This window comes from Homarus americanus, unplaced genomic scaffold (genome assembly GCF_018991925.1).
Source record: "Homarus americanus isolate GMGI-L3 unplaced genomic scaffold, GMGI_Hamer_2.0 scaffold39155, whole genome shotgun sequence".
NCBI classification, from domain to species: Eukaryota; Metazoa; Arthropoda; class Malacostraca; order Decapoda; family Nephropidae; genus Homarus; species Homarus americanus.
Window position 1 is genome coordinate 6,161,997 of NW_024737042.1, and position 26,848 is coordinate 6,188,844.

A 26,848-nucleotide genomic window follows, 5' to 3' on the forward strand; every position below is an offset into this window, starting at 1 on the left:
AAATTTATAATAAAAAGTAAAATAAATTAATAATAATAACAATAACAACACTGTAATAATGATAATAAAAAAATCAATAGTGAGAAACGCTATATGTACAGTATGACGTGTTGTCAATAGTAAGAGAAACAATTGAGACCCTGTAATTGTGTGTAAATGAGGCAGAAAGTCAAATCAGCAACCTGGGACTTGGTCACAATTTTCGTGATGCCATATGGCAGCAGGGTCTACCATTAGACAACACATTATGCTTCCAATATCTTCCCAGGCGGTAGTACCTCCCTGTTTGGTACCTGCCTACTACCTACTACTTAAGAAGCCTCCTATTGGCAACACATGCTGTATATCGTTTCTCACTCTTGATTTTGTTTTTGTATTTTTTTAGGGTTCTTTATTATTATTATTATTAGTATTATTATTAGTATTAATATTATTATTATTATTATTGTTATTATTATTATTATTATTGCTGCTGCAGTGTTGTTGTTGTTGTATTATTATTTTTTGTTATTGTAATGAGGCGTTTTTAATGGTAGAAATGTATCGAGAGAATATTTAGTAAGAGAGTGGTATAAAGAGAGAAGAATTTGGTGGCGTGGCCGTGTTAGTTATGTACCGTCAGTACACTAATCTTATCTTACACGTCAACACACATCTATTACGTTCTTAAGGACGACTTCTCAAACACCGCTTCGTTACAACTGTTTATTAATTACGACAGTGACATGGACACATTAATAACACCTTCTATCGAAGTTACTAGGACATTATATTTACGTTACTAGACACTGATTCTCGGACACGAACATGAAATGAATACACTTCTCACGTACGTAACTCATCCCATGGAAAGCTCTGACAAAAACTCACGTGACCTGGGGGAGGCCTAGCAGGTGATTCTGGGTTGTCTCTATGGGAGACTGCTTAGCTGGGCACCGGTGTCCTATATATTGGGAGACGAGCCGTCAGGTTGAGCTGATCGGGGGGGGGCGGCGAAGGGTCTCCTTACATTTGACCTCGCTAATGTAGGGTCAGGTCTGGACTTTTTCTGAGACTAAAGTTGTTGTAGGCAGGTGGCCTCTTCTGCTGACTGGGTTGGTGTTAACATTGTTGGTGGGGCCGTGTGACATGGGAGGTGCTGGTTGATTTGTGGCCCCCTTGAGCGGCTGCGAGGTTTACCCTGTTTCTGAGATGTAAGCTGTGGTCTGACAACCCATCACCACATTATTATAAATTTTACTTATCTGAATTATTATTATTATTAAATTTTCGCCCCCCAGGCCCAGATGTGGGTCAGTGACCTGTGCCCAGATGGACTAAATCCTGTTAAAAAAAAAAAAACACTGGAGCAGGTTCAGATGCATTCAGCAGCCAGTGGCCCAGTGCTTGCCCAGTCCTTGCCAACAGTGCGTAACAGAGACGTGACCGATCGCCCAAACGGCTAATGAGCCGGCTCGATCAGTGGTGAAGAGGATAAAAGTAAAAAAGTAAAAGACTTGACAACAGTGCGTAACAGAGATATGACCGACCGCCCAAGCGGCCAACAACGAAGATGATAAGTAAAAAGTGATGGTGCTGCCTGAACATGCATTCACTTGTTAATTAGCTAACTACACTCTTATATTCCACTAATGCAGTTAATGAATCCACGAGACGAGGATGGCAGAAAGAGAATAAACCAAGAATAATGGGCTGACCTTGAGCATGGAGTGGACCCGGTAGCATAAACAGCAGGAGGAAGCACAGAGCTGTGAGTGTCCGTGCTACCATGACGAAGGTCGGTCGTATACTGCCTTGTGAAGTTGTGATGTAATAGACTTCAGCATCCTCGCCTCCACGCGAGCGGACCCTAGTTCGATCCTCGGGCAGGGTGAAACTATGGGCAAGTTTCTTTACGCCATTTGCCTCTCTGTCTACCCAGCAGTAATTGGAAACCTGGATTTTAATCGATTTGCGGATCGTATTCCGGGGTAATGGTTAGCCAGTGCAGTTGGTGAGTTGTCCGGTCTTCTCGGACTATTCCTTGACACTGGGTCATGCAGCTCGTTAACTTAGGGTGTGGTTGTTGTATTAGCGACAGCTTCTACACCTTAAACAAATTCACGCCTAGGTGGCCCTTGAACCGGTCATCCTCGATTTCAAGGGGCTTCCATTATTATTAGTGAACACGTTCACCCAACAATATCCGAGTGGGAATATCACGAGTTGTAATGTATTTGTATTCTAAATTTACCACATTAATAGAAATTTAATCAAATACGATGACGGTGTATACGTATGGGTGTCATAAAAAGAAAATTAACCTCGTTTTTAGGATAACTTCACTGTCCGACGGCCGACGAGGAAGAATTGTCACCAATTTTGCTTAATTTCTTGAGTCGGTCAAGAGTTAATACCGTAGTTATTATCAGCGAAGCAAGTTATAGAATGAAGACAGGTGCAGTATATACGTTACCTGTAGTAATACTCGTGGGATTGGGATATGTTTTCATACATGAGCCAGGTGTAACAAGGTGTTACTCGCTAGTCATTACAAAGTATAACTTTCCAATTTGTCCAAAAAAATACAATTATAGTATTTTCATCTCTAGTAGCGAGGCATCATAATTTCAAAATTTCTTATAAACTCCATTTCATCCATATATTATATTATTTATATAAATTCAGAACATCGTAAATATATTGACAAACTTGTTACATGATGTTTTTTCATCCAGGAGTTCATTTCTATCAGCAAAGTTGAACATATTATCTGCTGCGACAGTGAGCCGAGATAGAACACCCCTCACTCCAGTAATACCTGTATTTCAGTTTGCAACAGTTTGCAATTGGTTCCGGTGACACGAACGTAACCTTAACTTAGCAGGCGTACGACTCCACCTGCCTGTCTCTAATTTTATGTTCTGTGACCATTAATCTTTGTCGTGTATAGTAAATGTCTGACGGGTGTAGTCGGGGATAAACTGTCTGCTCAAGTATTTTGTTGCACCAGCTGGCTTATTCCTGATTACATTCACTATTTTCTGTAGGACGTTCACATTATAATCACACTAGAGATTTCTTCAAGAACCTATAACCTGGTGTGTTCTCTCCTCTACACAGTTCATAAACAACTTGTATTTCGCGTACAACGCTTCGATTCTAATGAGAATCACCACCCCTCCTCACCATAATTCCTGACTCAATAAGGTATAGGTTTATGATGGTATTTTCTTTGAGACCAAGCAGACATTTCAGTAATTTATTGTACTGAGTAATTACACCTTTTAGGTTATCTGTAAGCCGGCTAACACCATAACAGAGGGCAGTACACATTCGGTATTATCAAGTTAAACACATTTAACAAAAACCATAAAATGGGCAGTTTATTAATGAATCCTGGATAAATTCCTGTATAAGCTCTATTATTTTTCGTGCTCCTTATTACTATCTAACTCTTGAGCTGTGAAGGGACTCTAGTGCTGGGGTCGTGGGCGTGCTATTTAATATTTCCACTGACTCGCTCATCTTCAGGGTTCAATAGTCACCTTTTTCGAGCTTACCTTTCCAATTTACCAATTTCCAGGTTAACTTAGAGACGTTTGTATCAAGTAATCTCTTCTACCAAGGTTGCGTGGCGTCACACATGCTTGCACTGTTTGTTGCCTCAAGGAGTTTCCAGCTGTATCGTTCAACAACCCTCTAAAACTACACTGTTCAGGTCTCCATGGTTCAGCTTGTCAAGGTCTTCTCAAACAACTTTTAAGGGGGGTGTGGTTATCTATGCTAGGCAAGACATTAGAACCAGGCAGGTGGGTGAACAGGGGGAGGATGTTTTTGAAGAATCAAAGTGGTGTAAAATTAAATCAAAGGGGAGAGACTTACTCATTGTCGGATGTATCTACAGATCCACAAACTGTAGCTTATTAAACCAAATGAACTTAAAGGCCTTAATAGACAATGCAATGGGGCTCAACCCTAGCCACCTCCTTGTCATGGGGGACTTTAACTGTGGCGACCTCGACTTGAGAAATGAAACCACGCCAAATGACCTAAATAACCCAGCTACCCTTTTTGTAGACACTCAGACAATTTTCTGCTCCAACATGTTAAAGACCAAACTCATTACAGAGGGGAGCAAACACTCAAGTCACTGGACCTCATCATAACTAACCAGGAGGGTGTGGTGGCTAAGCTGGAACACCTAGCCACCCGTTGTCACCAGCCACCACGTAATGTAGTCCTTCAGATTTAACTGCTGCTTGGTTCACGACAAAACCAGGCCAAGGTGCAAATATTACAATGGAAATTACGAAGGGATGAGGGAGGAAATGAGGGGTATCCACAGGCCTGACTCACTAAAGTATAAGAACACACACTACGCTGAATATCATAGCCAGTGAAGTGGACCATTTGATCGATAAATATATACCCAAGACCAAACCCAGTGTCTACAGGAATACGAGGGGATCCCTACACATGAACCATGCAGCGGTCGACAAAGTTAAGAAGAAAACCCAGAAATTCAAGACGTGGGTTGGGTCAAACGATGAGCAGGACAGAAGGATGTATGCAAGAGCCAGAAACCGAGCAAAGATAGAGTGTAGAAGGTCTGAAAAGGAGTTCCAGAGGCTGGTTGCAAGCGAGGTCAAGTCAAACCCAAAGGCGTTTTACCGCTATGCAAAGTCGAAATTAAGAACGCGAGTAGGAGTATCAGACCTGAGGCATGAGGATGGTAGTTACGCAGATTCTGACCAGGATAAAGCTGAGGCATTGAATAGTTTCTTTTCCTCGGTGTTCACAAGAGAGGATGCGATTAACCTTCTTGCGTTTGAGTACAGACGGTTCGACACAGCACTGACCCACATTGTGTTCACAGAAGAGGGTATTAGAAATATACTGTCAAAGCTAAAGGTCCATAAGAGTCCCGGCCCTGACATGGTGCATCCTAGAGTGCTAAGAGAGTTGTGCAACGAGCTTGCCGAGCCCCTGAAGATCCTGTTTTGTAAATGCCTGGATGAACGAAAGGTCCCCAGTGAATGGGAAGTGGCTTATGTGAGTCCTATCTTCAAGAAGGGCGATCGTCACTCCACAAACAACTATAGACCGGTGAGCCTGACCAGCATATTATGTAAAGTACTTGAGAGTATTATCAGAGATACCGCGATGGAACATCTACTACGAAGCGACCTTGTAAAGGATTGCCAACACGGTTTTATGCCGGGGCGCTCCTACTTAACACAATTGCTCAAGGTATTGGATATTTGGACCCATATTCTGGAACGGGTGGTACTATCGACAATATTTACCTAGATTTTACCAAGGCTTTCGACAGTGTACCCCACGAAAGGCTGAAAATCAAACTGGAAGGGTACGGAATTCGGGGGAGTGTCCTTGCGTGGATAGAAGACTTTCTACATGACCGTAAGCAGTGTGTGGTGATTAATGGCACGAAATCATCATCCGTACCTGTCACAAGCGGGGTACCACAGGGCAGTGTATTGGGCTCGATGTTGTTTGTTTGTTTCATAAATGACATGCCTGACGTTGTACACTCCTCCATACAAATGTTTGCCGATGATGGCAAGTTATTTCGGAAAATCAAGAACCAAGCGGGCTGTGAAGAGCTGCAGAAGGACCTCTGTGGGCTCTAAGAATGGTCGAAGAAATGACTGCTGAGATTCAATGTCACGAAGTGTAAGAGGATGCACCTGGGACGTACCAACGGTAAGGAGGCGTATCATATGTCCCAACGGGATGAAGAAACTGCACTATTTGAGACTGAACGTGAGAAGGACCTAGGTGTGCATGTTGACAATGAGCTGAAGTTCTCGGGCCATTGCGAGAAGAAGGTAAATCAGACAAATAAATTAGTGGGCCTTATAAGAAGGTTGGTCAGATATCTAGACGGTCCGTCCCTCGTAACGATCTTCAAGAGTGAAGTGCTTCCCCATCTGGAGTACTGTCACCCCGTCTGGTCCCTGAGATATGCTAGGGACTGCCAGATTGGAGTGCCTGAACTTGCCTAGCTTATACTACAGACGGGCAAGGGGCGACCTAAATGAGGTGTATAAGCATCTCAAGGGGCACTACTCAATCGAGTGTCCTTACTTGGAGCTGGCTGACGCTCGCCCCACAATGGGTCACAGCTCAAGATTGAAGAAGCCGCAAGTCCAGGAAATTGTGAGGGCAAACTTTTTCGGAGTGAAAGTTGTGAACTCTTGGAGCAATCTACCAGAAAATGATGTGATGGCACCGAGTGTGAGCTCTTTCAAGACCAGACTTGACCAACACTGGAGCACTGGAGCAGGTTCAGGTATAATCAAGAGCTGGTGCATGCCCAGTACTTGCCAACAGTGCGTAACAGAGAAGTGATAGATCGCCCAAGCGGCTAACGAGCCGACCAGTGGTGAAGAGGATAAAAAAAGAAAAAAAAAGAACGGAGATCGGCCAGTGGGAGGGCAATACCTACCCCGTTAACAGCTCAAAAGGCTGTATATCTCAAGCGCCAAGTACGTTACAGTAAATATGATCCGTTGGTGGACGAGGTGGAATTACTTGATGTTAATCTGCAATATGCGAGCGTCAGATTTCAAGATGGAGGGGGAAACCACAGTGTCTCTGCGCTATGTCGCGCCCAAGGGTGTTGAATTAGGTAGAGAGACACTTCAAGACAAGGCCAGCAGTGAACTTGTTCCTATACAAAGTTTGAATGAACATCTCAATGAACACCTGGTAGCTGAGAGGGACGAGCAGCTGGAAATGGCGGACCACGAGGGAAATCGGCAGCCAGATGCATCACCAACTCAGCCCCTTCCCCAGTGCCGGATTTAGACCTGTGGAGGCCCATGGGCAGCCTCTTTGTGGAGGCCCCCCTCATTATAACTACCCAAGAGGGTGGGGTGGGGAGTGAAGCGAGCCTAAACATCTGGGAGTTCCGGGGACGCTGTAAGCCCCCCGGTAAATTTTTGAAATTTGAACACTTCTTTGGAGAATTTTGAACTCCAAATGCAGTTATATTGAGGAAATTAGAACATTGAGAAATTTTTAATTAACTGTATATTTATTGATAGTGTACAAATTCTCAACACACACACACACACACACAAAAGTGAGACATGACTGGAGTCATTCATGTGGTTTCAAGTCGACCAGCCCTGATATAGCTACTACCGCACATGTCAAAAATTTTCAAGAGACTTCACAGAAATGAATATTATTAATTATTACAGAGAGATGAATCTTTCGAAACGCCATAAACATTTGTGTCTGTCCATTCCACTCATTTCTGCAAAATAATTTTTTGTCAACAAAGATGGACACCTAATTTTTCGTTATAATTAAAAACGTAACACAAATTGGCCGTTTGCTTTTTGCTACTTTATGGAGAAGTTAATTGATTCCCTGGAACATTTGGATGCCAGCATATTTTTAAATTTGGAATTTTGAGTAAGATTATGACTTCTCCCTCTGACTTCTCCCAGTCCCACCCCTAAAGCTCGCCGTCGATTCGCCTCCTTTTCACCATTGACTATACTGTGTTATACTGTATATACTGATCGTGGAACTGACAGAAACCGTCATTGACATAGTTAATGTACTCAAAATACATCAAAATAACTCAACTTACTTGCAGCCAATCGACCTGTAGTATCTTAAAGCACAATCATATATGTGAACGTATGTTCTAAGAGCACACCCACCCACACTCAAGCACAAGCATCAATCGACTCTCTCTCACTTGCACTCTCACTGTACATTTGCAAGACATGTTCTAGGAAATGACCACTGACAAGATCATTCATCACTGAGCGGCGACGACTTCACTCAACAAGCACACATGACAATTCTCTCTCTCATTTTACATCTGCAAGACATGTTTATGTCTACTCGTGGGAAGTTCACGAATCATGGGCGACGCAAGTCTCCTCTTTAATCGACAGACACATGACAACGGATGTGCAGATACTAGACGACCCAACCTCCTCCGACCGACTGTCAACACACAGCGCCCTGATGGCATTCGTAATGGAAGTGATAATGAAAAAAATATTGTATTTGTTTTTTTTAATCTCAATTTCGTTATTCCATGTAGTTCATTTTTAATCAATATATGTTTGTGGAATTCTAAATATATTATTAGCAACACAAATAATAGCATTCATTAAAAATATACGGTTCATAAGAAAACCAGGTATTCATGAATTTCAAGGAGTAGCTAGCCTAATTTCTATCACACTTCTTGCTGAACATAGTTTTACGTGATGGAATAGATAAACATGAACTTTAAAGAATGAAAATAAAAATATTCCAAATGAATAAACAAATAAATAAAATATTGTAATATGTGGAGGCCCCCAGATTGTGGAGGCCCCTGGGCAACTGCCCACTTTGCCCACTCCTGAATCCGGCCCTGTCCCTCCCCGTCCCTCGTTGCGTTCCAGACATTCAGTATGCCGTCCTATCTGGGCGATTATGCACTGTTATTGTATGCTGATGGGTTGTTTTAAAGGCAGGGGTGATTGATGTGTTATGTTTAGTTGGTTAAGTGCTCTAGATTATATATTGTTTGAAGTTCTCTTATATTTCTTAAATTGTGTTTATTTGTGTAAACCCAATTCTGTTATTTGAAGCTTTGTCATTCTTAATTTGTAATTCCTGTTTATTCTCTTCATTACCGATCTATGGATACTGATTTTGCATTAAGCTGAATAAAGCCTCCCAGTGCTTACCTTCGTTTTCATAACGCCCAGTACTTGCCAACAGTGCGTAAAAGAGACGCGACCGATCGCCCAAGTGGCTAACGAGCCGATCAGTGGTGAAGAAAAGAAAATACGGGGGAAAGGGAAACCGGGCGGCTATCTTAACCAATGCGACGTATACCATGCATTACCTGAGAATCCGCTGGCGCTGAGTGTACGTGTAACGTGTGTGCGGAGCCCTGAAGACTTTCATACAAAGAAGAAAATCTAAGAATGAAGGAACCTTAACGATATGTACTGGCAATAAGATATCCAATCACTAGAATAGAAAACAAGACGTCGTGTATATCATAAATGTATCTGAAGGTGTGTGCGCTCCCTCGACGGCTGCTGACCAGACATCCACTACCCTTAAGAGTAAGAATTATTAGCTCGAATAATAAACTTGTACAGTATTTAATCCCTTCACTACAGGGACTCCTTTCTCAATATTCGCCAAACAAAATAAAGTGCCGTTGTTGACATTTTGCGAGACTGGGAACTTTGGGAAGTATTGTATCATATTACTACTGTACATTAGGCAATTATTCGTTTCTGGCCCATTCCTCTCTTTTGATATGAGAAATTGTTCAGTTAATATTCGTCCATTGGTTGTCCTTAGGTTCCCGCCATGTTTACCTGAGGTTATACCCACTTGAAGTCAGTTGTCTTCATTTCCCCTTCCTCCTCGTAAGTTAGGTTAGCTTAGGTAGGTTGGTTGTTTTGGTATGAATAGTTTTTTTTTTTGTAATTTTGGCGTATTTTCCTCAAAACTGACCTCTATTTTTGTGCAAATTATCGGTTAAAAATGAAAATGTTAATTTTTTTTGGAAAAAAACGCTAATTTGCACAAGAAATGAAGGTCAGATTTGAGTAAAAAACACCGTAAAACAAAAACAAAAATAATGTTCTCATACCAAAACCTGAGGACAGTCAATGGATGAATATTTACCTATGAATCTGGCCTACGTTTCTGGTGCTAACTGCCTTAACCTAACCGAAACCTGGCTACTATCCTAAATCGCCAGATGAGGGTCAATTTAGGGCTGTAGCCAGGTTTCTTTTTTTACATAAAAAATAAGATTTTCCTATGGTTCTCGTTGTGATTCGAACGGATCTGACCTTCGTTTCTGGTGATAACTGCCCTAATCTAACCAAACCAAAACCTGGCTACTATCCTCAACTGACCGCAATTTTTATTATAAGAAAATTGACCTAACCTAACTTCCTAGTGTCATGGTGTAATTTTACTTTCTTTTTTTAACATGAGTGCACTTGGACTGAGCTGTAAATAAACAGCAGACGGCACCATGCAGCAATAACAGCATACATTATACTTAATATTTGAGGGAAAATTTAATAAAAACTAAGCATTTGCGTGAGAAAAGTTACCTTTAAATAAGCATCTCAAGGGGCACTACTCAGACGAGTGTTCTTACTTGGAGCTGGCGGACGCTCGCCCCACAAGGGGTCACAGCTCAAGATTGAAGAAGCCGCAAGTCCAGAAAACTGTGAGGGCAAACTTTTTCGGATAGAGGGTTGTGAACTCTTGGAACAATATACCAGAAAATGTTGTGACGGCACCGAGTGTGAGCTCTTTCAAGACAAGACTTGATCAACACTGGAGCAGGTTCAGATACATTCAGGAGCCGGTGCATGCCCAGTACTTGCCAACAGTGCGTAAGAAACGTGACCGATCGCCCAAGTGTCTAACGAACCGATCAGTGGTGAAGAGAATAAAAGAGAAAGAAATATCGATTCATAATATAAAAAAAAAATAACATTTAGGTTTGTCAGAAACACTAGAGGAGGAATGGCTAAGAGACGAACTATAACCCTACATGAGCTACACCATTTAATTTATCGTTCATAAAATGAACCAAACTAACATAATATAATTACAGTTCTGTACTGTACCCAATTTACTGTACCTGTACTATATTCAGCTGTCCATTCCAGTTAAATCAGACATAGTTCATACACACAAGGGGAATCATTATATGCAATAGGAATTTAGGCAGTTCTAGATTTGTAAACTACAGTACTGTACAAATAAAATTGCATTTCTAGTGAAAAATTAGGGAATTAAGCCAATTATTTAGCTATGTGACCTTAACTCATTTTACTATCTTAATTTTTTCACTTCCAAGTGCTTTTATAAATGATTAGGATAATAGTTTACAAGAGTGCTTTTGAGAATGTATTGAGGAAAACTTGTTTTATAATTCTTCAAATTTCAGCAAAGGTTGGATTGATTAGAACTTTCTAATTTTTGTTTTACTTATTTATTTATTTATAATTGTTTGTTTTTTTGAGTAATTATGGTCTGCCAATATGTGGAAGCCATGTTTACTATTAAACTGTTGGCACACTTGCCAGTGAGTGATCCTAATGCTAAGCAAGTGAATGCTTCCTAGAAAATTTTCATATGAACTGTTAACAAAATATCACCCTTATCAACCTACTTAACTGAATCTAATATACAGTAATGTATTCCATCGTTGGATAGCTATGTTAGGAGGTTGGGTAAGATTACGTTGCTTGGTTTAACCGATTAATAATAATAATCAGTCTCTGGTTGGCTGATAATGGCAACTGCACCGGGGTGATAGGTCAACACAAATAACTTGCAATTCCTCTAACCCTTGTATGACACTTGAAAGGTAAGAAACAAGTTTTCTTTTAAATTTTTCATGAATTTTCTCATTCTGACATGTTGCAGTAAACTATTGCCATAGTTTGATTGTTTACATAATCGAGCAATTTTACTGTAGTGTTTTAAATATACTGTACGTACCATAATCAGAGTGTAGCAAAATTTACTGTAGCTACCTAATTTCATAGTCAACACTAGTCACCCAAACTGTGATTAGTTAGAGCACGGGACATTATTTTTTTTGTAAATACTGTAGATAAGAACTTTACAATGCCTTTTAATATAACAATATGATGGCCTGTTAGGGACAGCATGAATTAAGCACACTGAAAACTAAGACTTCTGTGCACAATTAATAATTACCAATATAATTGCAGTGACATGTTTACCAAGTGATTTTATGTTGCTTAGAAGAAATTTCCTGAGGTACAAGACTCTAACCAACGTTTAGGTGAACAAGACTCCTTACTAGCGTTTAGGTGAACAATGTTAATCTACCACCTTGTTTATAGTTATAGCATAGTACAGCACCTATGTCCATGTTACTGCTATTTATATCTTTACTATATTTTATGGTAAAGTTTCAATTGAATATATGTACTGTATTCATTCTTTGCAGTTTATCCCTTATTGTACATCTTTAAAAACCAGTGATACAACAGAAGAGAATGGGAAGCTGTATGACTTATCAACCTATGAACTACCTTACTCTGAAAAAGAAAAACTACTTATAATAGAAACCATAAACAATGCCTCTCCAGAAGACTTTACTAGACTTAAGGTGACTAAAGGTGTTATTAAGAAGCTCTTGAAAAGCAAGTCACAAGTTGGCAGTTATCAAGATGTATCCCAGCTACTTTTTATTGATGGCATGGGAATAAAAGCTGTTGAAAATCTCTGTAAATTAGTACTGAAGAATGGAAAAATAGAAAAATCTGGTAATGACCTTTGTGAAGATGATTTTGAAAATGTTGTGTACAAGAAACGTTTAGTGAAGCCAAGGTTAGATCCACTCCTAATTAAGGTAAATATTACTCTCTTTTATAAATTTTCCAATACAGTTTGCATATTTTAAGAATAACAGACTAATTTACCATTAGGATGTACTTTAACCTCAGATGTTTAGTTTTTTTTTACGGGTACTGTATTAGCCCACTTGGACACAGGTTACAGACCCACATCAGGGCCCGGGGGGGGGGCGAAAACGTAATACAGGTAATAATAATAATAATAATAATAATAATAATAATAATAATAATAATAATAATAATTCTGAAAAGTAAAATTTATAATAAAAATATAAAAATAAAATAATAATGATAACAATAATAATAATGAAAACACTACAATAATAATAATTATAATAATAATAATAAGGAACCATAAAGAAATTAAAAAAAAAGATCATTAATGAGAAACGATATATGTATGTTGTGTTGTCAATAGCAAGAGAAACAATTGAGACCCCGCAATTGTGTGTAAATGAGGCAGAAAGTCAGATCAGCAACCTGGGACTTGGTCACAATTTTTGCAATACCATATGGCAGCAGGGTCTACCATTAGACAACACATTATGCTTCCAATATCTACCCAGGCGGTAGTACCTCCCTGTTTGGTAGCTGCCTACTACCAACTGCCTAAAATCAAATTTTTAAATCAACTTTCTGGTGCTTTGCAATTTATTAAACTACATATTGTACATATCATGTAAGTTATATTAAAAAAAAATCATTTTGTATAAATTTATTTATTTTGTCATATTTATAAATTACAGTACAGGGGTCCCCGGGTTATGAACGGGTTCCGTTCCTGAGGACGTTCATAAGTCAGATTTGTACACAAGTCGGAACATATGCTATATGCATACTGTACTTACAAAACAAAAATCCCACTATATCATAGCCTAAGTCCTTATATACATAAAATATCACATAATTTATGACAAAAGAAGAAATAGGATGACAAAATACATTAAATGAAAGTAAAAAATAAGGCATCAGGTAAATAAAATACTGTAAATTTCAAGTTTAACCCAGTTCGTATTGGCGGGCGTTCATAAGTCGGGGACCCCCTGTATTCGAGTATTTAGACATTGCAGTACCATCAAAAAGTAAAGGCCAACTCATCCAAGCAGCCCTTGGTCTGCTCTTCCAAACAGCCTTAGGGCTGCTGTGAGCTCCTAACCAGCTGCAAGAGCACATGCAGGTGCTGATCAAAATCTTTTCCCATAAGCATAAAAACATACGACCAATAGAAGGCAGAAAAATATACAAAAAAAAAATTAAAGAACTTCTCATCCTTGCAGTTCTGGTTCTGCTTTTCCAAATAGCCTTGAGGCTAATGTGAGCCACTAAACCACATTTTAAATCAGCTGCAGTTGCCAATCAAAATCTTTTCTCATTTTTAAGAATGTAAAATTTAACCGAGACAAGACAGGAACATTACCAACCAACAGAAGGAGACGATCGCTTGAGCTGGTCTATCACCTGTTACAGGTACTCCCATTGGTTGACCCTCAGGTATCTTGTAACAAACTTTCAACACCGGGATATTACTGCAGATATTTATGAAATGTATTGGTGACTGTACTACGGGGAAATGGCAAACCTATAACTAAGGCGCTGTGTTGCTACATCTCTTACCTGTGCCCTCACACATTGCTAGGCTGTGGTACATTCATGTGCCGGCAACTGTACAGTATTGTACCTAGAAAATACAGCTATACAACAATAGTAAACAGCAAGGCCAATCTTCCAAGGATTGCTGACAAAGCCATCAGATGCTTATTTCCTGTAGGGTCCTGGAGATTATGTTTTCTTCATGGATTCAATTTATTTTGTGCAGTAATTATGGTACCAATTTGTGATTGTTAGCAAATGCAGTGTACATTACTGTACACAGGATGGGTATCCCTTATCCAAATTTCCCAAGTCCAAAATGCTCTGAAATCCGAAATTCTGTTTCATTATATTTATGGTAGATAATACACTGAATATGGCATATATCATAATTTTTACTACGGTAAGTATGTATGTGTAATGAATAAATGTAAGACATTGGCTGCTTAGTGCCTCAGAGTCAGGCGTCATGTCGATGCCAAACAGGTAGTAGTGATTGCTTACATTTCTGGGTCTTTAGTGTACATCTTATCATATATTTTATACCCAAAATTATTAAATTATATTTCATAAAACTACCTGCAGACTATATGTATCCATATGCTGTAAATGAAATATAAATGAATTTTGTGCATAGACTTGGGTCCCATCCCTTCTGGGTGAGCTATCGCATTATACAGGTACTGTATACAGGATATACTGTAGGTATTACAAGATTCGAAAATATCCCAAATCCGAGACCCTTGAGGCCCCAAGCATTTCAGATAAAGGATACCCAACCTGTAATGCAGACTAAAATGATATTTTGTAAAATTTATAAAAGAATGAACTGTACAGAACTGTAGTTGAAGAAATTTTGTAGAAATTAAGACTTGCTCCCTATTCTTTAGAAAGCATATGTCTGCATCTATGTGCCATATATAGTGAAAACAAAAATTTTCATTGTACTATACATTATTACTATCCACAGACTTTCCAGACAATGGTGTCATTGCATGTGACTGCTGGGTTCTTGGCCTGGACAAAATTTGATTATAGTGGTAAAATACTCGATCTCTACATTGAGGAATTGCTCAACTCAGATTCACGTTTTGATACTCCAAAGATATATGAAAGGGTAATTTTTATCTCTTTGTGCACTGTACTGTATGTTTGTATAGTACATATAAATAATTTTTCAGCATTAATGAGTTCCTGCATCTATACAACAAGTGCAAGTTAATGAAATACTGTACATACTGTAGTAATATATAATTTTGAAATGACAAAATATCAGTAAGAGTAATTGTTTATAAAACATATACAATACGGTACAGTACTAATGAATTTTGAAAATTACAAGGTTACGGAAGCAGTGATGACGATTCCTCCAGCTGATATTTATGTATGGGAGGAGAGAAGCAACTATGGTCACCTGCAGAAAGCTGCACTTGGTACCATCATTATTTCTCTACAGTTAGCTCAAGTAAGATTTCTATGGTATACAATATTTAAATTATTATACAGTTGCTTTTTATCCATGTAACCAGAATGAATACTGTATATACAGGGGGCCCCCCAAGTTTGCGCATTTTTATTTCGCGGCCCTCTATTATTCGCGGATGACACCCTGGATATACCCAAGAATGTCTATGGGTAGTTTTAAAAGTTGCTGGCATTTTTGCGGCTGGGACAGGGAACCATTCCTTCTAGAGACAGTAATTTCCTTTACCTTTACAGTAAGTCCTCGCTTAATGTCGTCCTACTTAACGTTGTTTCTGTACTATGTCGCTGAACTTTAGAGACCAAAAATTTGTTTAACGTCCCAGTGATCCGATACTGCGTCCTTTTGCATCGTCACGGACTACCTTCTATGGCGCATCACCTGCTCTTGTCTGGCTGCGCTATGCACTCTCGGTTCGGAGCTCTGCCCTCACTCGCGGAACGTCACAGCGTCCCCAAGCGACTTCAAGCCAGTCTCTGTTACGACTTCACATCATTCGTGTGTGCTTCAGTGCTTTTGCTCTAAAACTGTACTCTAACCATTTGAGATGGCTTCCAAGCATCCATCAAGTGCTACTGATGCTAGTGTAGTGAAGAGCCAACGTAAGACCATTACCCTTGCTACGAAAATGGATGTATTAACCCGATTTAAAAGAGGGAAACGTGCTGTGGACATAGCTGCTGTGCTTGGTCTAACCCCCACAGCAGTGCGTACTATCCGGACCAACATTGACAAGATTAAGGTTAGTGCTGGAAATGGTTCTTATCTGAGTGCTACTAAGACAACTCGTACTAGAAGCACTGTGATAGAGAAGGTGGAAAAGATGCTGGCAATGTGGATGGAGTACCAGAATCAACGCAATGCCCCTGTGAGCCTTATGGTTATCCAGCATAAGGCCAGATCCTTGTTTGATGACATGAAGGAAACAGAGGGTGAAGGATCGAAGGAAGAGACCTTTATGGCCAGCCGAGGCTAGTTTCAACGATTTAAGCAATAGTATAACTTCCACAACATAAAGATGACTGGTGAAGCTGCCAGTTCAGATACGGTTGCTGCCGAGACATTCCCGCCAACAACGGAGGAGCAAGCGGTGGTGGAGGAACCCCAGACAGAGGAGGAGGAGGAGGCAGCCGCAGTCTCTCAGTGACTCACCACCCTCCTCCTCTCCCACCCTCCTCTGCTCCCACCCTCCTACTCCGCTCCCTCCATCCTTTCCCTTCGCTACCCACCACACACTCGCTCTTCCGCCCATTGGTGAGTACCAATACAAACTTAGTACAGTGATCCCTCGGTTAACGAGCACCTCGGTTAGCGAAATTTCGGTTAATGAATTACCTTCCATAAGATTCTTAACTTCAGTTAACAAGCATTCCCTCGATTAACGAATTCCTTACGAGCGCCCCTCAACATGTTTTCGCTTGCACACTAGCTGTCGTATTAGTCCACCAATACAGTAATCGGTTCTAGGGCTTAAATTCCTTACTATTTTAGTAAATATCAAGAAGTTTGTACTATTCAATAATTTTAAAAGTGTTATATTAAAATTTTTAGTCATTTTAACAATTATTTAACATAATTTAAGTACAGGGAAACTAGTTTTTAGCGCCCCAAACAGCCTGTTAATACACCATACAGGCGTCAGTCTCTGTGTCTTTTCAGTGGAGGTAACATCTTGCTTCAGACTCTCTTCAACATAAATGCTTTTTTTCTGTGTTTCCAGTCAAATTATTGGTCATTTTGAAATTTATTCTACATATTGATATATAGCGCAGTGCAGTGTTGATTTAAAGAAAATATTCTTTATTTACAGCAATTAAACTTAAAATATCACGTGTCAAAATTGTTTTTGAATCCAGCATGAGTCCCAAGAAATCAAGAAAAGTGATTTCAATCCAGGTGAAACAGGAAATTATAAAGAAACATGTAGAAGGCATTAGAACAAATGTGCTTAGCAAAGAATATGGCATGTCGACATCAACTGTGTCGACAATTCTTTCACAGAGACAAATTCAAGGAAGTGAAAGTGAGAGACAAATCTACCAGAGTGCTCAAAGGTAGATCCCTAATAGCAGAAACAGAGAGGTTACTTCTCATTTGGATTAGGGAAAACAGATGAAAGGTGATTCAGTTTCTACTGAATTTATTTGTGAAAGAGCCAGGGAAATATACGAACATTTAAAGGTAGATCAACCTGGTTCTTCAGGCACAGGCTTTGAAGAGTTTAGGGCCAGCAAGGGCTGGTTAAACAAATTTAAGAAAAGAACTGATATATTTAGTGTTGTTAGGCATGGTGAGGCTGCCAATGCTGATAAGGAAGGGGCAGCAAAATTATTAGTGGAATTTAAAGAACTGGTGGGTACAGAAAATTATCTTCCACAGCAAGTGTTCAATGTTGACGAAACTGGGCTGTTCTGGAAAAAGATGCCCAAAAGGACATACATCACCAGAGATGAAGCCTCTTTACCTGGGCATAAACCCATGAAAGACCGTCTCACTCTATTGTTTGGTGCCAGTGCTTCAGGGGATTTCCAACTGAAGCCTATGCTTGTCTACCACTGAGAACCCTAGGGTGTTCAAGCAACAAAAAGTGGTAAGAGGACGGCTTGGAGTTTATTGGAAGTCCAACCGTAAGGCATGGGTAACAAGACAGCTCTTTAATGAATGGGCTGTTGAGGTGTTTTGCCCTTCTGTGAAGAGCTACCTAACCACCAATAAACTCCCTTTAAAGGCTCTTCTCCTTATGGGTAATGTCCCTGGTCATGACCCTCAACTTGCCAGCACTTTGGAGTCTCAATTTGACTTTGTGAAAGTGTTGTTTTTGCCTCCCAACACTACATCAATCATACAGCCAATGGACCAGAATGTGATCAGCAACTTTAAGAAGCTGTACATGAAGAAAATGTTCAGGTGTCGTCATCAGGCAACTACCACTGATCCTGATCTATCACTGTCACAGTTCTGGAAGACACAATACAACATCCTGGAGGCTGTAAAATTGATTGTGTCCTCATGGCAAGAAGTCTCCGCTAGATCCCTCAATTCTTCATGGAAAGCACATGGAAGCAGAGTTGGACCAAGAGATTGTGTCCATTGGTCAGTCATTGGGCCTTGAAGTGGAGGAGGATGATGTAGAAGAGCTTGTGATGTCTCATGAAAAGGAACTTACTCCTGAAGACTTGCAGCAACTGGATGAGATGTTAAAGGCTGACAGTGGTGAGGAGGAAAAGGAAAGTGATGACCATAGAGTTGAAAGATGTTGTTGACCACTGGGAGAAGTTCAGGAAACTGGCTTCAAGGCACCCAGATGTGGAAAAATCAGAACTAGCTTTGTGTCATGTTGAGGACACAGTGGTCTCCTTCAAACATCAGTTAATGATGAGGAGGAGAGATGCCCCACAGACAAAAATTGACAGTTTCTTCACTAAAAGGCAGCGGGAACAAGATGCTAGCCCTCAGCCTTCCACTTCAAGAGGGAGAGAGGATGCTCCTGCTGGAGAATCTGTCAGTCCAGAGGTTCCTGACATTTTCATGGAAGGTGACTCACCTTCCAAGAAGCAGTAAAATGCTTCACCTCCACTTCCTTCTCTTCTCCCTTCTCCTCCTCCACCTCCTACTTCAAATTCACATCAGCATCATCATCCAGGCGCCTTCTACATACACACCTCAAAGTAAGTGTACTTTACTACCTTTTTTGTTGACTTTAGGCAATTTTCGGTGAGCTGGAACCAATTACCCAAAAACCCATTGAAACAATGGTTTCGGTTAACGAATTTTTCGGTTAACGAGCAACCTTCTGGAACAAATTGTGCTCGTTAACCAAGGGACCACTGTACTGTAGTTCTATACAGTATACTATTCTCTATAAAAATGGCAATGATTTTCTGTAACTTTTCTCATGGATCAACGGGAGGCTCAGGAACGTAACTCCAATATTTTATCTATTTTTTATGGGAAAATTGATCCGCTTAACATTGTTTCGCTAAATGTGGCGTTTTCAGGAACGTAACCCCGCCGTTAAGCGAGGACTTACTGTAATGTAAATATGTGTGTGTGTGTGTGTGGACACACACATACACAAAACACATACAAATAAATAATAATTGGAAAATCCTCTCACAAATAATCAAACAAATTTATTAAAAATGTGAGTCTACCCTCAAGTTCATGCTTTATTACTTTTTTTAATGAAGCATTTATATACAGGGTATCTTAGTTTTAGCAAATTCACTGAATTATTTAGGTCCATAGCTATGGCACACATTTTCATATGCAGTTTTTTATTTGCAGTTTTAGTAATTACTGTAATTCTTTTTTAAGCAGATTATGCAGGCAGTTATGGAATGGTGATCAAGAAACAAATAAAATTAAATTAGGAACAGCTTCACATTTATTTGTATGTGTTTTGTGTGTGTGTAGACACATACACAAAACACATACAAATAAATAATAATTGGAAAATACTCTCACAAATAATCAGAAACAAATTTATTAAAAATGTGACAGTCTACCCTCAAATCCGTGCTTTATTACTTTAATAATGAAGGATGGACTTTAGGGTAGACGCACATTTTTAATAAATTTGTTTCTGATTATTTGTGAGTATTTTCCCATTATTATTTATTTGTACAGTAGTATGTGGTTTTTTTTTTAGTGTGTCTACACACACACACACATTTACAATACAGGTAAAATAATAATTGTTCTAAGGGCAAACACACAAAGGGACATTTCTTTGTACACAAGTAAAAATGAACCCTGGTCCGCAAATGTTAATCGCGGATGTGGTGATTCAGGCCATTTTGAGAACCTAACCCCCTGTAATAGTTAGTCTACATGAGTACTACTGTATGAGTGAAAGTTTGTTTGATAGAATTCAACAAGCATTACATTGTGCATGGACTATCCGATGCTGATGGATCACTTCAACATTACAGGTATTTCCCTATTTACGATGAGGTTAAATTTCTGAAAAACGCATCGCACATTGAAATATTGTAAATTAGGATCATTATAACATGGGTTCAATGGGATATGTTCCCAGCCAGTCCAACACCCACATGTATCACTGAAAAAAATTCCTACATTAATAATATACATAAAACAATTCAAAACACTCACCACATCATTATGAACAAGCCTGGTCATCGATACATGTCCCCTTCAAGGTTAAGGGACTCTTGAAGGTGGATTGACAACAGAATATTCATTAACTAGCACTACTGTACTTCAAGGTTTCCTTCAGTAATATTTTGTTTTAAGTCTAGTTGAGAACTCACTACTGATTCGTATTTCAAAATATTACAGTTTGATTCAGAGTAATCATGGGGTTTATAACTTCCCTGCGCCTAGTTCTTCATCACTGTTTTTTCATTTTGACAGTCAAGCAAATTTTCCTCACTTTTATTTGCCGGCACTGGTTGATTTGCATTTGTATTCTTACAGGTATTTGCAAAGAAATTTCCACTTAACTGTGACTGAGGATTCAAGTAGCAGAAAATTTAACCTTTGTGCCTTTGTAAATTATTTGTAGCAGGTGTTCCTTCATAATCCGAGTCCATTTCTTTGTTGCAGGCATCACATTTGACGTGCTGGTGATAAGTTCGTTTTTGTGATTTTACAACCAGAACATGAAACCGATACGAATGAATCTAAAGGTTTGAAGTAACAGACTCTAGTTCATACATCTGAAGCAGGCAGTGCAACAATAGCTGGCTGGGAGAGTTAACGAACTTTTGGGTGAGACTGTACAATGGTACAACCGGCACACAGGGTTGCCATGCGAGATTAAATAGTAAATTTAAATTATCAGTTAAAATGTCAAGGATATATATTTTAATCTAATTGGCAGATGAAAGTCACGTTTCGTGACATCACAGCCATACTGTTAGTCTATTGGCTGCTGAAGTCATGCTATGTGACATCATGGGATACATCATGCAAAGAGACATACGAAAACACACAGTAACTTGGAATAGCTCCTGGAGGGTTCTTAGCTCATAAATTCTGAGACACCGTATGGAAAGTGTAAATTTTAAAATATGAGTATTATTAGCCATGTTGCTTGTGGCGCTTGCCCGAATCATTAATATGCTATTGCCCGAATTTTTTTGTCTTCTCATTTTTTTTTTTTTTTTTGGGGGGGGGGGGGGTGTTGCAGCCTTCCCTCCCCCACCTCATATGATCATGTAGACTTCTACTGCCTCCTCGGAGGCAGCTGTTGAGTTACCCTCCTGTGCCTCCACAATGGCAGCCGCCGCCTCCATGAACTTTGCCCCATACTAACCAGATTTTGGTTGTGTTTTCCGGGTTGGGGATACATGTGTCCAATTTACAAGTGGGATCCAGGTTAGAGGTAGTTTACTATACAGTACTTGAAGATATGGGTACAGTCAGATGATCTATAGTAATATAGTACTGTATATGGGAAAGATTCTTCATGCCTCATAAGTGTTTTAAATAACCATGTGCTACAATAGATTGTTGTTGTACTTTTCACCTGATGGTTAAGTGACCCTGTCTATATACAGTACGTGACATGACAGTACTGTATTTGCAAGCATCATGTTGACTTGAGAATTATCAATGGGAAATTAATATCAATATCAGGTCCTCATTTTCATGTTTATCGAAGGATTGTTACACATGTGGAATATTGATTATATATACCGGGTATTGGTTTCAGACTTCCTGTACACTTTACTGTAAATTTAAATCCCAATAATAATGCTTGATATTTGCAGAATTCTGCTCTTGCTTTGGTCATTACTAAATAACAGTTTTAACAAATATGGATCAGTGAAATAACTTGGTACAGTATAGCATTACAAACATAGATCAAGGAATCAGTATGATATATATAAGGGTAGTAATATTGTTAGAAAAATTAAAAACTAACTCCAGGGAAAAGCTGTGTTATTGATAAGATGAAGTTGAATAGTATGTTGGATATGTTACTGAGTGAAACTTCATAATGCTCTTCTTGACAGATAAAAGGGATGATGACTGCCTTGTTGGCCTCCCGACGTGAGGAGAGTGAAGGTAGTCGACTGGTCTACCTAAGAGAAGTTTTAGTGCCCAAGTTATTTAATCTTAAGGTAAAGTTTATTTGTTTGTACAGTAGATATGGAGTTGTTTCTACCTTGTATTTATGACCATTCAATAAGATTTGTCTAGTACTGGTACTAATGTATCATGTTTATTATTGCTACAGAATGTAAATAAGACTAGAGCCTCAGTATTTAAAGAAGATTAGCAGTCTTAGTGTATTGTTAGTGTGGATGAAGAGGGGAGGTTGTTAGTGTAAGGAGCTTTAAAATAATTTAGGAGTACCCTGTATTTCAACAAAGATTTGCATTGGGAAAACAGACATTGGATATAGCATGCAGATATCTCTTGATTTATGAAAGGATAATGAGAGGGTAATGTATCTGTAAAGTTGTCCATAACCAAAAACCCATTTTCCCATAGACTTTAAATTACATAAATGGAGATACATTCCTAGGAACAAAAATGATCTCCCAAAGCAGACTGTACTAAAATAGCACCCAATGTTTGCCCTCTCACAGGTGTACATTAACTGACATGATTCTAGCATCTACAAGATTTTCAGTTGACAACCTACCACCAGCCACCATCCCACAAGAGCTAGCCAACACCACTGTTTACACTCAGTTTTTTCACTCTTATGATATTAAAACAATAAACATTTAATGAATGTAAGAATGCATGAAAGAAATGTGCAAGTTATGTCAATGAGTGACTTATTGAGGCATGTGTGTGTTCTTTCTCTCAGAGCCATGACATCAATTGACACTTCTCTGCACATCTAGAAGGTTCTAATTGACATTTCTCAGCCGGAAGTAATTCATGAGTGCGAATTTCCAATAAACAAGGACTGCAAGTACTCGTAACATATTATATATTTCTGTTTTTAATGGAGATATTGGAGAGAAACAAGAGGCTGAGTCTTGAAAATGTAACCCATAAAAAGCAAAACCAATACCCACTTGTCTCTGACTGTAAGGTGTAATAAAATGACACTGTAAATAATTGTAGTTATACAGTACAGTATTACTGTACTGTTTATAGAAAAGAAACCATAAAAACATTGTATTTTAAAATTTGTTGTAAATAAAGGATTGGTGAAAAATATTTACAACAATACAGTACAGTATGCTCCCCAAGTTCGCGGATGACACCTTGGATGTACCCAAGAATGTATGTGGGGTACTGTAGTTTTAAAGTTGCCGACATTTTCACGGCTGGGACAGGGAGCCATTTGTTCTAGAGACAGTAATTTCCTTTACCTGTACTTTATTGAAAATATGTGCATGTGTGTAGACACACACACATACACACAAAACACATACAAATAAATAATAATGGGAAAATACTCTCACAAATAATCAGAAACAAACTTATTAAAAATGTGACAGTCTACCCTCAAGTTCGTGTGTGTGTCTACACATACACATATGCAATACTACAAGTAAAAGAAATAATTATCTTAGGGGCAAACACAAAGGGAATATACATTTCTTTGTACACAAATAAAAATGTAACCCCCAGTCCCCAAATGTTATTTGCAGATTTGGCCATTTTGAGAACCTAAACCCCGTGAATTTTTTGGGGGGCCCCTGTTCGTTAGAATATACAGTAGGAGGGGTAGATCAGACTCCGTAAAATAATGGGTGAGCCAGTACAGCACATGGAGCTAACATCTGTGAATGAGTCAGTGGAATATGTCAAGGAATGACATAATGGAAAAAAATTATGCCAAAAAAGTAGAACAGTAAATGGAAGTGGAAGTCTCACTGACAAATCATCTTATGAAGGAGAGTGATTAGATGTGAAGTAGTCAAGTAGTATAGATGTTCTGATTCACTTAATTTCACTCGATAGGTGTTAAGGATAAGAACAGGAGATACATTTGTACAATGCTATATACTGTACTTTCTTCATCTTTTCTAATATACCAAATGAACTGTTTAGCTAAAAACAAAATCTGGTTGATAGACTGAGAAGTATGTACTGTATCTATATCATTATAGAATATCAAATAATGATAGTTGTATTTAATTTCCTTATTTCTCTGTTTTGCAGGTTGGCGAAGAAAGAATTTCTGGCCTTAAGTTGGCTGACAAATTAATGGAAGGTGAACAAGTGATGGATTGGCTTCTGCCCCTGCCACTGGAAGATGATGTACAAGAGTTATATTTTTCCATTGAAAGTAATTACAGGAGATATGTGGCTACTTCTCTATTTGTTGGTATAGCATTTCACCAGGCTGTTCTTCAACATAATAATAAAGCTTTGATGATATTATGTAGATAACACCAAAAATATTGTTTCTTCTTTTTTCAATTTCTTAATGATTTCACCTCTCCAGTATTCTACAATGCATGTTTTATTCAAAATCTTTATTTAGCTACATGAAACCAGTTACTGTACTGTATTTCCATCCCTGAAGAATCAGGGGACCCAACATCAGCACTTCACACATAAAAATAAAGAATTACTCATGTGTTTATTTGTCATTTAAGCAAGACAGGTCTAATTTTTAATTTAGTTGGCCAACATCTATTATTTCCCTCGTGAAAGTTCCGAGAGTTTTGCTTTGAGGTTCAACTTCAATATGGCAAGGATTGGCTGAAAAATGCCAAAGTGAAGAATGCTGCTAGAGACTTTACTTGAGATTCTTGCTTAGTGACTTAAATTATGACAAAAATGACTGGTTATAACTTTGCCATCAAGTGTGCCAACCAAAGAGATATTATTGTACCTGTACTATCAAGTGGGTCAACTTCACTTTGTACCACTTGTATTACAGTCACATCAAAACAATATTCACAAGTTCCAACTTTCTTGGAAGGGGTTTTACAAAAAGAGTGAATCCATTTTAGATAATTTTGAAATCTACAATGGATGCACAAAAAGGATAGAACAGACAACTTCTCTTGACCCAATGTTAACCCATCACTACTGGATGCAACTTTTAATATTTTATTTAGCTAAAGCCAGATGATTTTATTCAGAACACAGAGAGGGACCCCTTGTACTCATGGGGTTAAATGAAAAATACAGTATACAGTACTCTCGATTTAATGGAATCCAATATAGCGAACTCTCGATTTAGCTGAAGGAATTTTTTCCATTATTTTTCACTTGATTTAGTAAACTAGTTCGCTAAATTGAGTTTAATTCTTTTAATACGCTCACACCTACGGAGACACCTCAGACAAATGATATGTACATAGAAACATTAGAAATATTATTCTTGGCTTACCCTAAACTAAGGGTTTCGGTGTTTGTTTTCAATTCTTTCTGGAATTTCCAAACTTTTTTTCAAATTGACAGCTGCACTCTTTTGACTTTCTCCCCCACACCACTTCCTTTCTGAGACTTCCAGCATGATGTCTAAGCACAGTAGTTAGTTGACCGAGAGGGTAGCAGTGAACAACACACACGGTGGCGGCAGTACACAAACTGAGCGGATGTAAACAAGCCCCACACGCCAAGCGGTGCATTTGGCGCAGAATTTAATGGAATCACGCTTAATTTAGCAGAAATTTAACAGAATCACGCTGGAGTTAACGGAAATTTCAATTTAACGGAAAGGGGTGGATCAAATGACAAGTTATTTCGGGAAATTAAGAACCAAGCGGACTGTGAAGAGCTGCAGAAGGACCTCTGTGGGCTCCAGGAATGGTCGAAGGAATGGCTGCTGAGATTCAATGTCACGAAGTGTAAGAGGATGCACCTGGGGCGTACCAACGGTAAGGAGGCGTATCATATGTCCCAACGGGATGAAGAAAATGTACTAGTTGAGACTGTGTGAGAAGGACCTAGGTGTGTATGTTGACAATGAGCTGAAGTTCTCGGGCCATTGTGAGAAGAAGGTAAATCAGGCAAATAAATTATTGGGTCTTATAAGAAGGTCGTTCAGATATCTAGACGGTCCGTCCCTCGTGACGATCTTCAGGAGTGAAGTGCTTCCCCATCTGGAGTACTGTCACCCCATCTGGTCCCCGAGATATGCTAGGGACTGTCAGTTGGTTGAAAATGTTCAAAGGAGGGCCACCAAACTGGTGCCTGCACTTCGGCACCTCAGCTACCCTGAGAGATTGGAGCGCCTGAACTTGCCTAGCTTATACTACAGACGGGCAAGGGGGGACCTAGTTGAGGTGTATAAGCATCTCAGGGGGCACTACTCAGTTGAGTGTCCTTACTTGGAGCTGGCGGACGCTCGCCCCACAAGGGGTCACAGCTCAAGATTGAAGAAGCCGCAAGTCCAGAAAACCGTGAGGGCAAACTTTTTCGGAGTGAGGGTTGTAAACTCTTGGAACAATCTACCAGAGGGTGTCGTGACGGC

At 39.2% G+C, this 26,848-nt stretch overlaps 2 protein-coding genes across 3 annotated transcripts in view; one reads left to right on the forward strand and one right to left on the reverse strand.

Annotated features, from left to right (window-relative positions):
* LOC121872630 (lysosomal acid glucosylceramidase-like) overlaps nt 1-1,785 on the reverse strand; it is a 36,474-nt gene extending 34,689 nt beyond the window's left edge. Inside the window, exon 1 of the mRNA XM_042375545.1 lies at nt 1,698-1,785. Coding sequence (XP_042231479.1) covers nt 1,698-1,770 — 73 coding nt within the window. The 5' untranslated portion in view covers nt 1,771-1,785. The remainder of the gene's footprint in view (nt 1-1,697) is intronic.
* Nucleotides 1,786-8,833: 7,048 nt separating this feature from the next.
* On the forward strand, nt 8,834-24,994 carry LOC121872631 (transcription elongation factor, mitochondrial-like). 2 transcript variants are annotated; one of them, XM_042375547.1, is made up of 6 exons: nt 8,834-9,098; nt 11,996-12,400; nt 14,965-15,111; nt 15,337-15,459; nt 22,464-22,571; nt 24,580-24,994. In XM_042375547.1, the coding sequence occupies exons 1-6, from the start codon at nt 9,036-9,038 to the stop codon at nt 24,808-24,810; spliced, it is 1,077 nt and encodes a 358-aa protein (XP_042231481.1). In that variant the 5' UTR covers nt 8,834-9,035; the 3' UTR covers nt 24,811-24,994. The 2 variants fall into 2 exon arrangements, with proteins under 2 accessions (XP_042231481.1, XP_042231482.1); XM_042375548.1 differs by having other exon boundaries at nt 8,834-9,047.
* Nucleotides 24,995-26,848: the final 1,854 nt, after the last annotated feature.

What these genes read in the sequence shown, in the direction of transcription:
- LOC121872631 (XM_042375547.1), top strand. Translation starts at nt 9,036, where the DNA reads ATGTATCTGAAGGTGTGTGCGCTCCCTCGACGGCTGCTGACCAGACAT. An exon ending in TTTCTCTACAGTTAGCTCAA is followed by an intron (nt 15,460 to 22,463) that starts GTAAGATTTCTA and finishes TCTTCTTGACAG; the next exon opens with ATAAAAGGGATGATGACTGC. An exon ending in CCAAGTTATTTAATCTTAAG is followed by an intron (nt 22,572 to 24,579) that starts GTAAAGTTTATT and finishes TCTGTTTTGCAG; the next exon opens with GTTGGCGAAGAAAGAATTTC.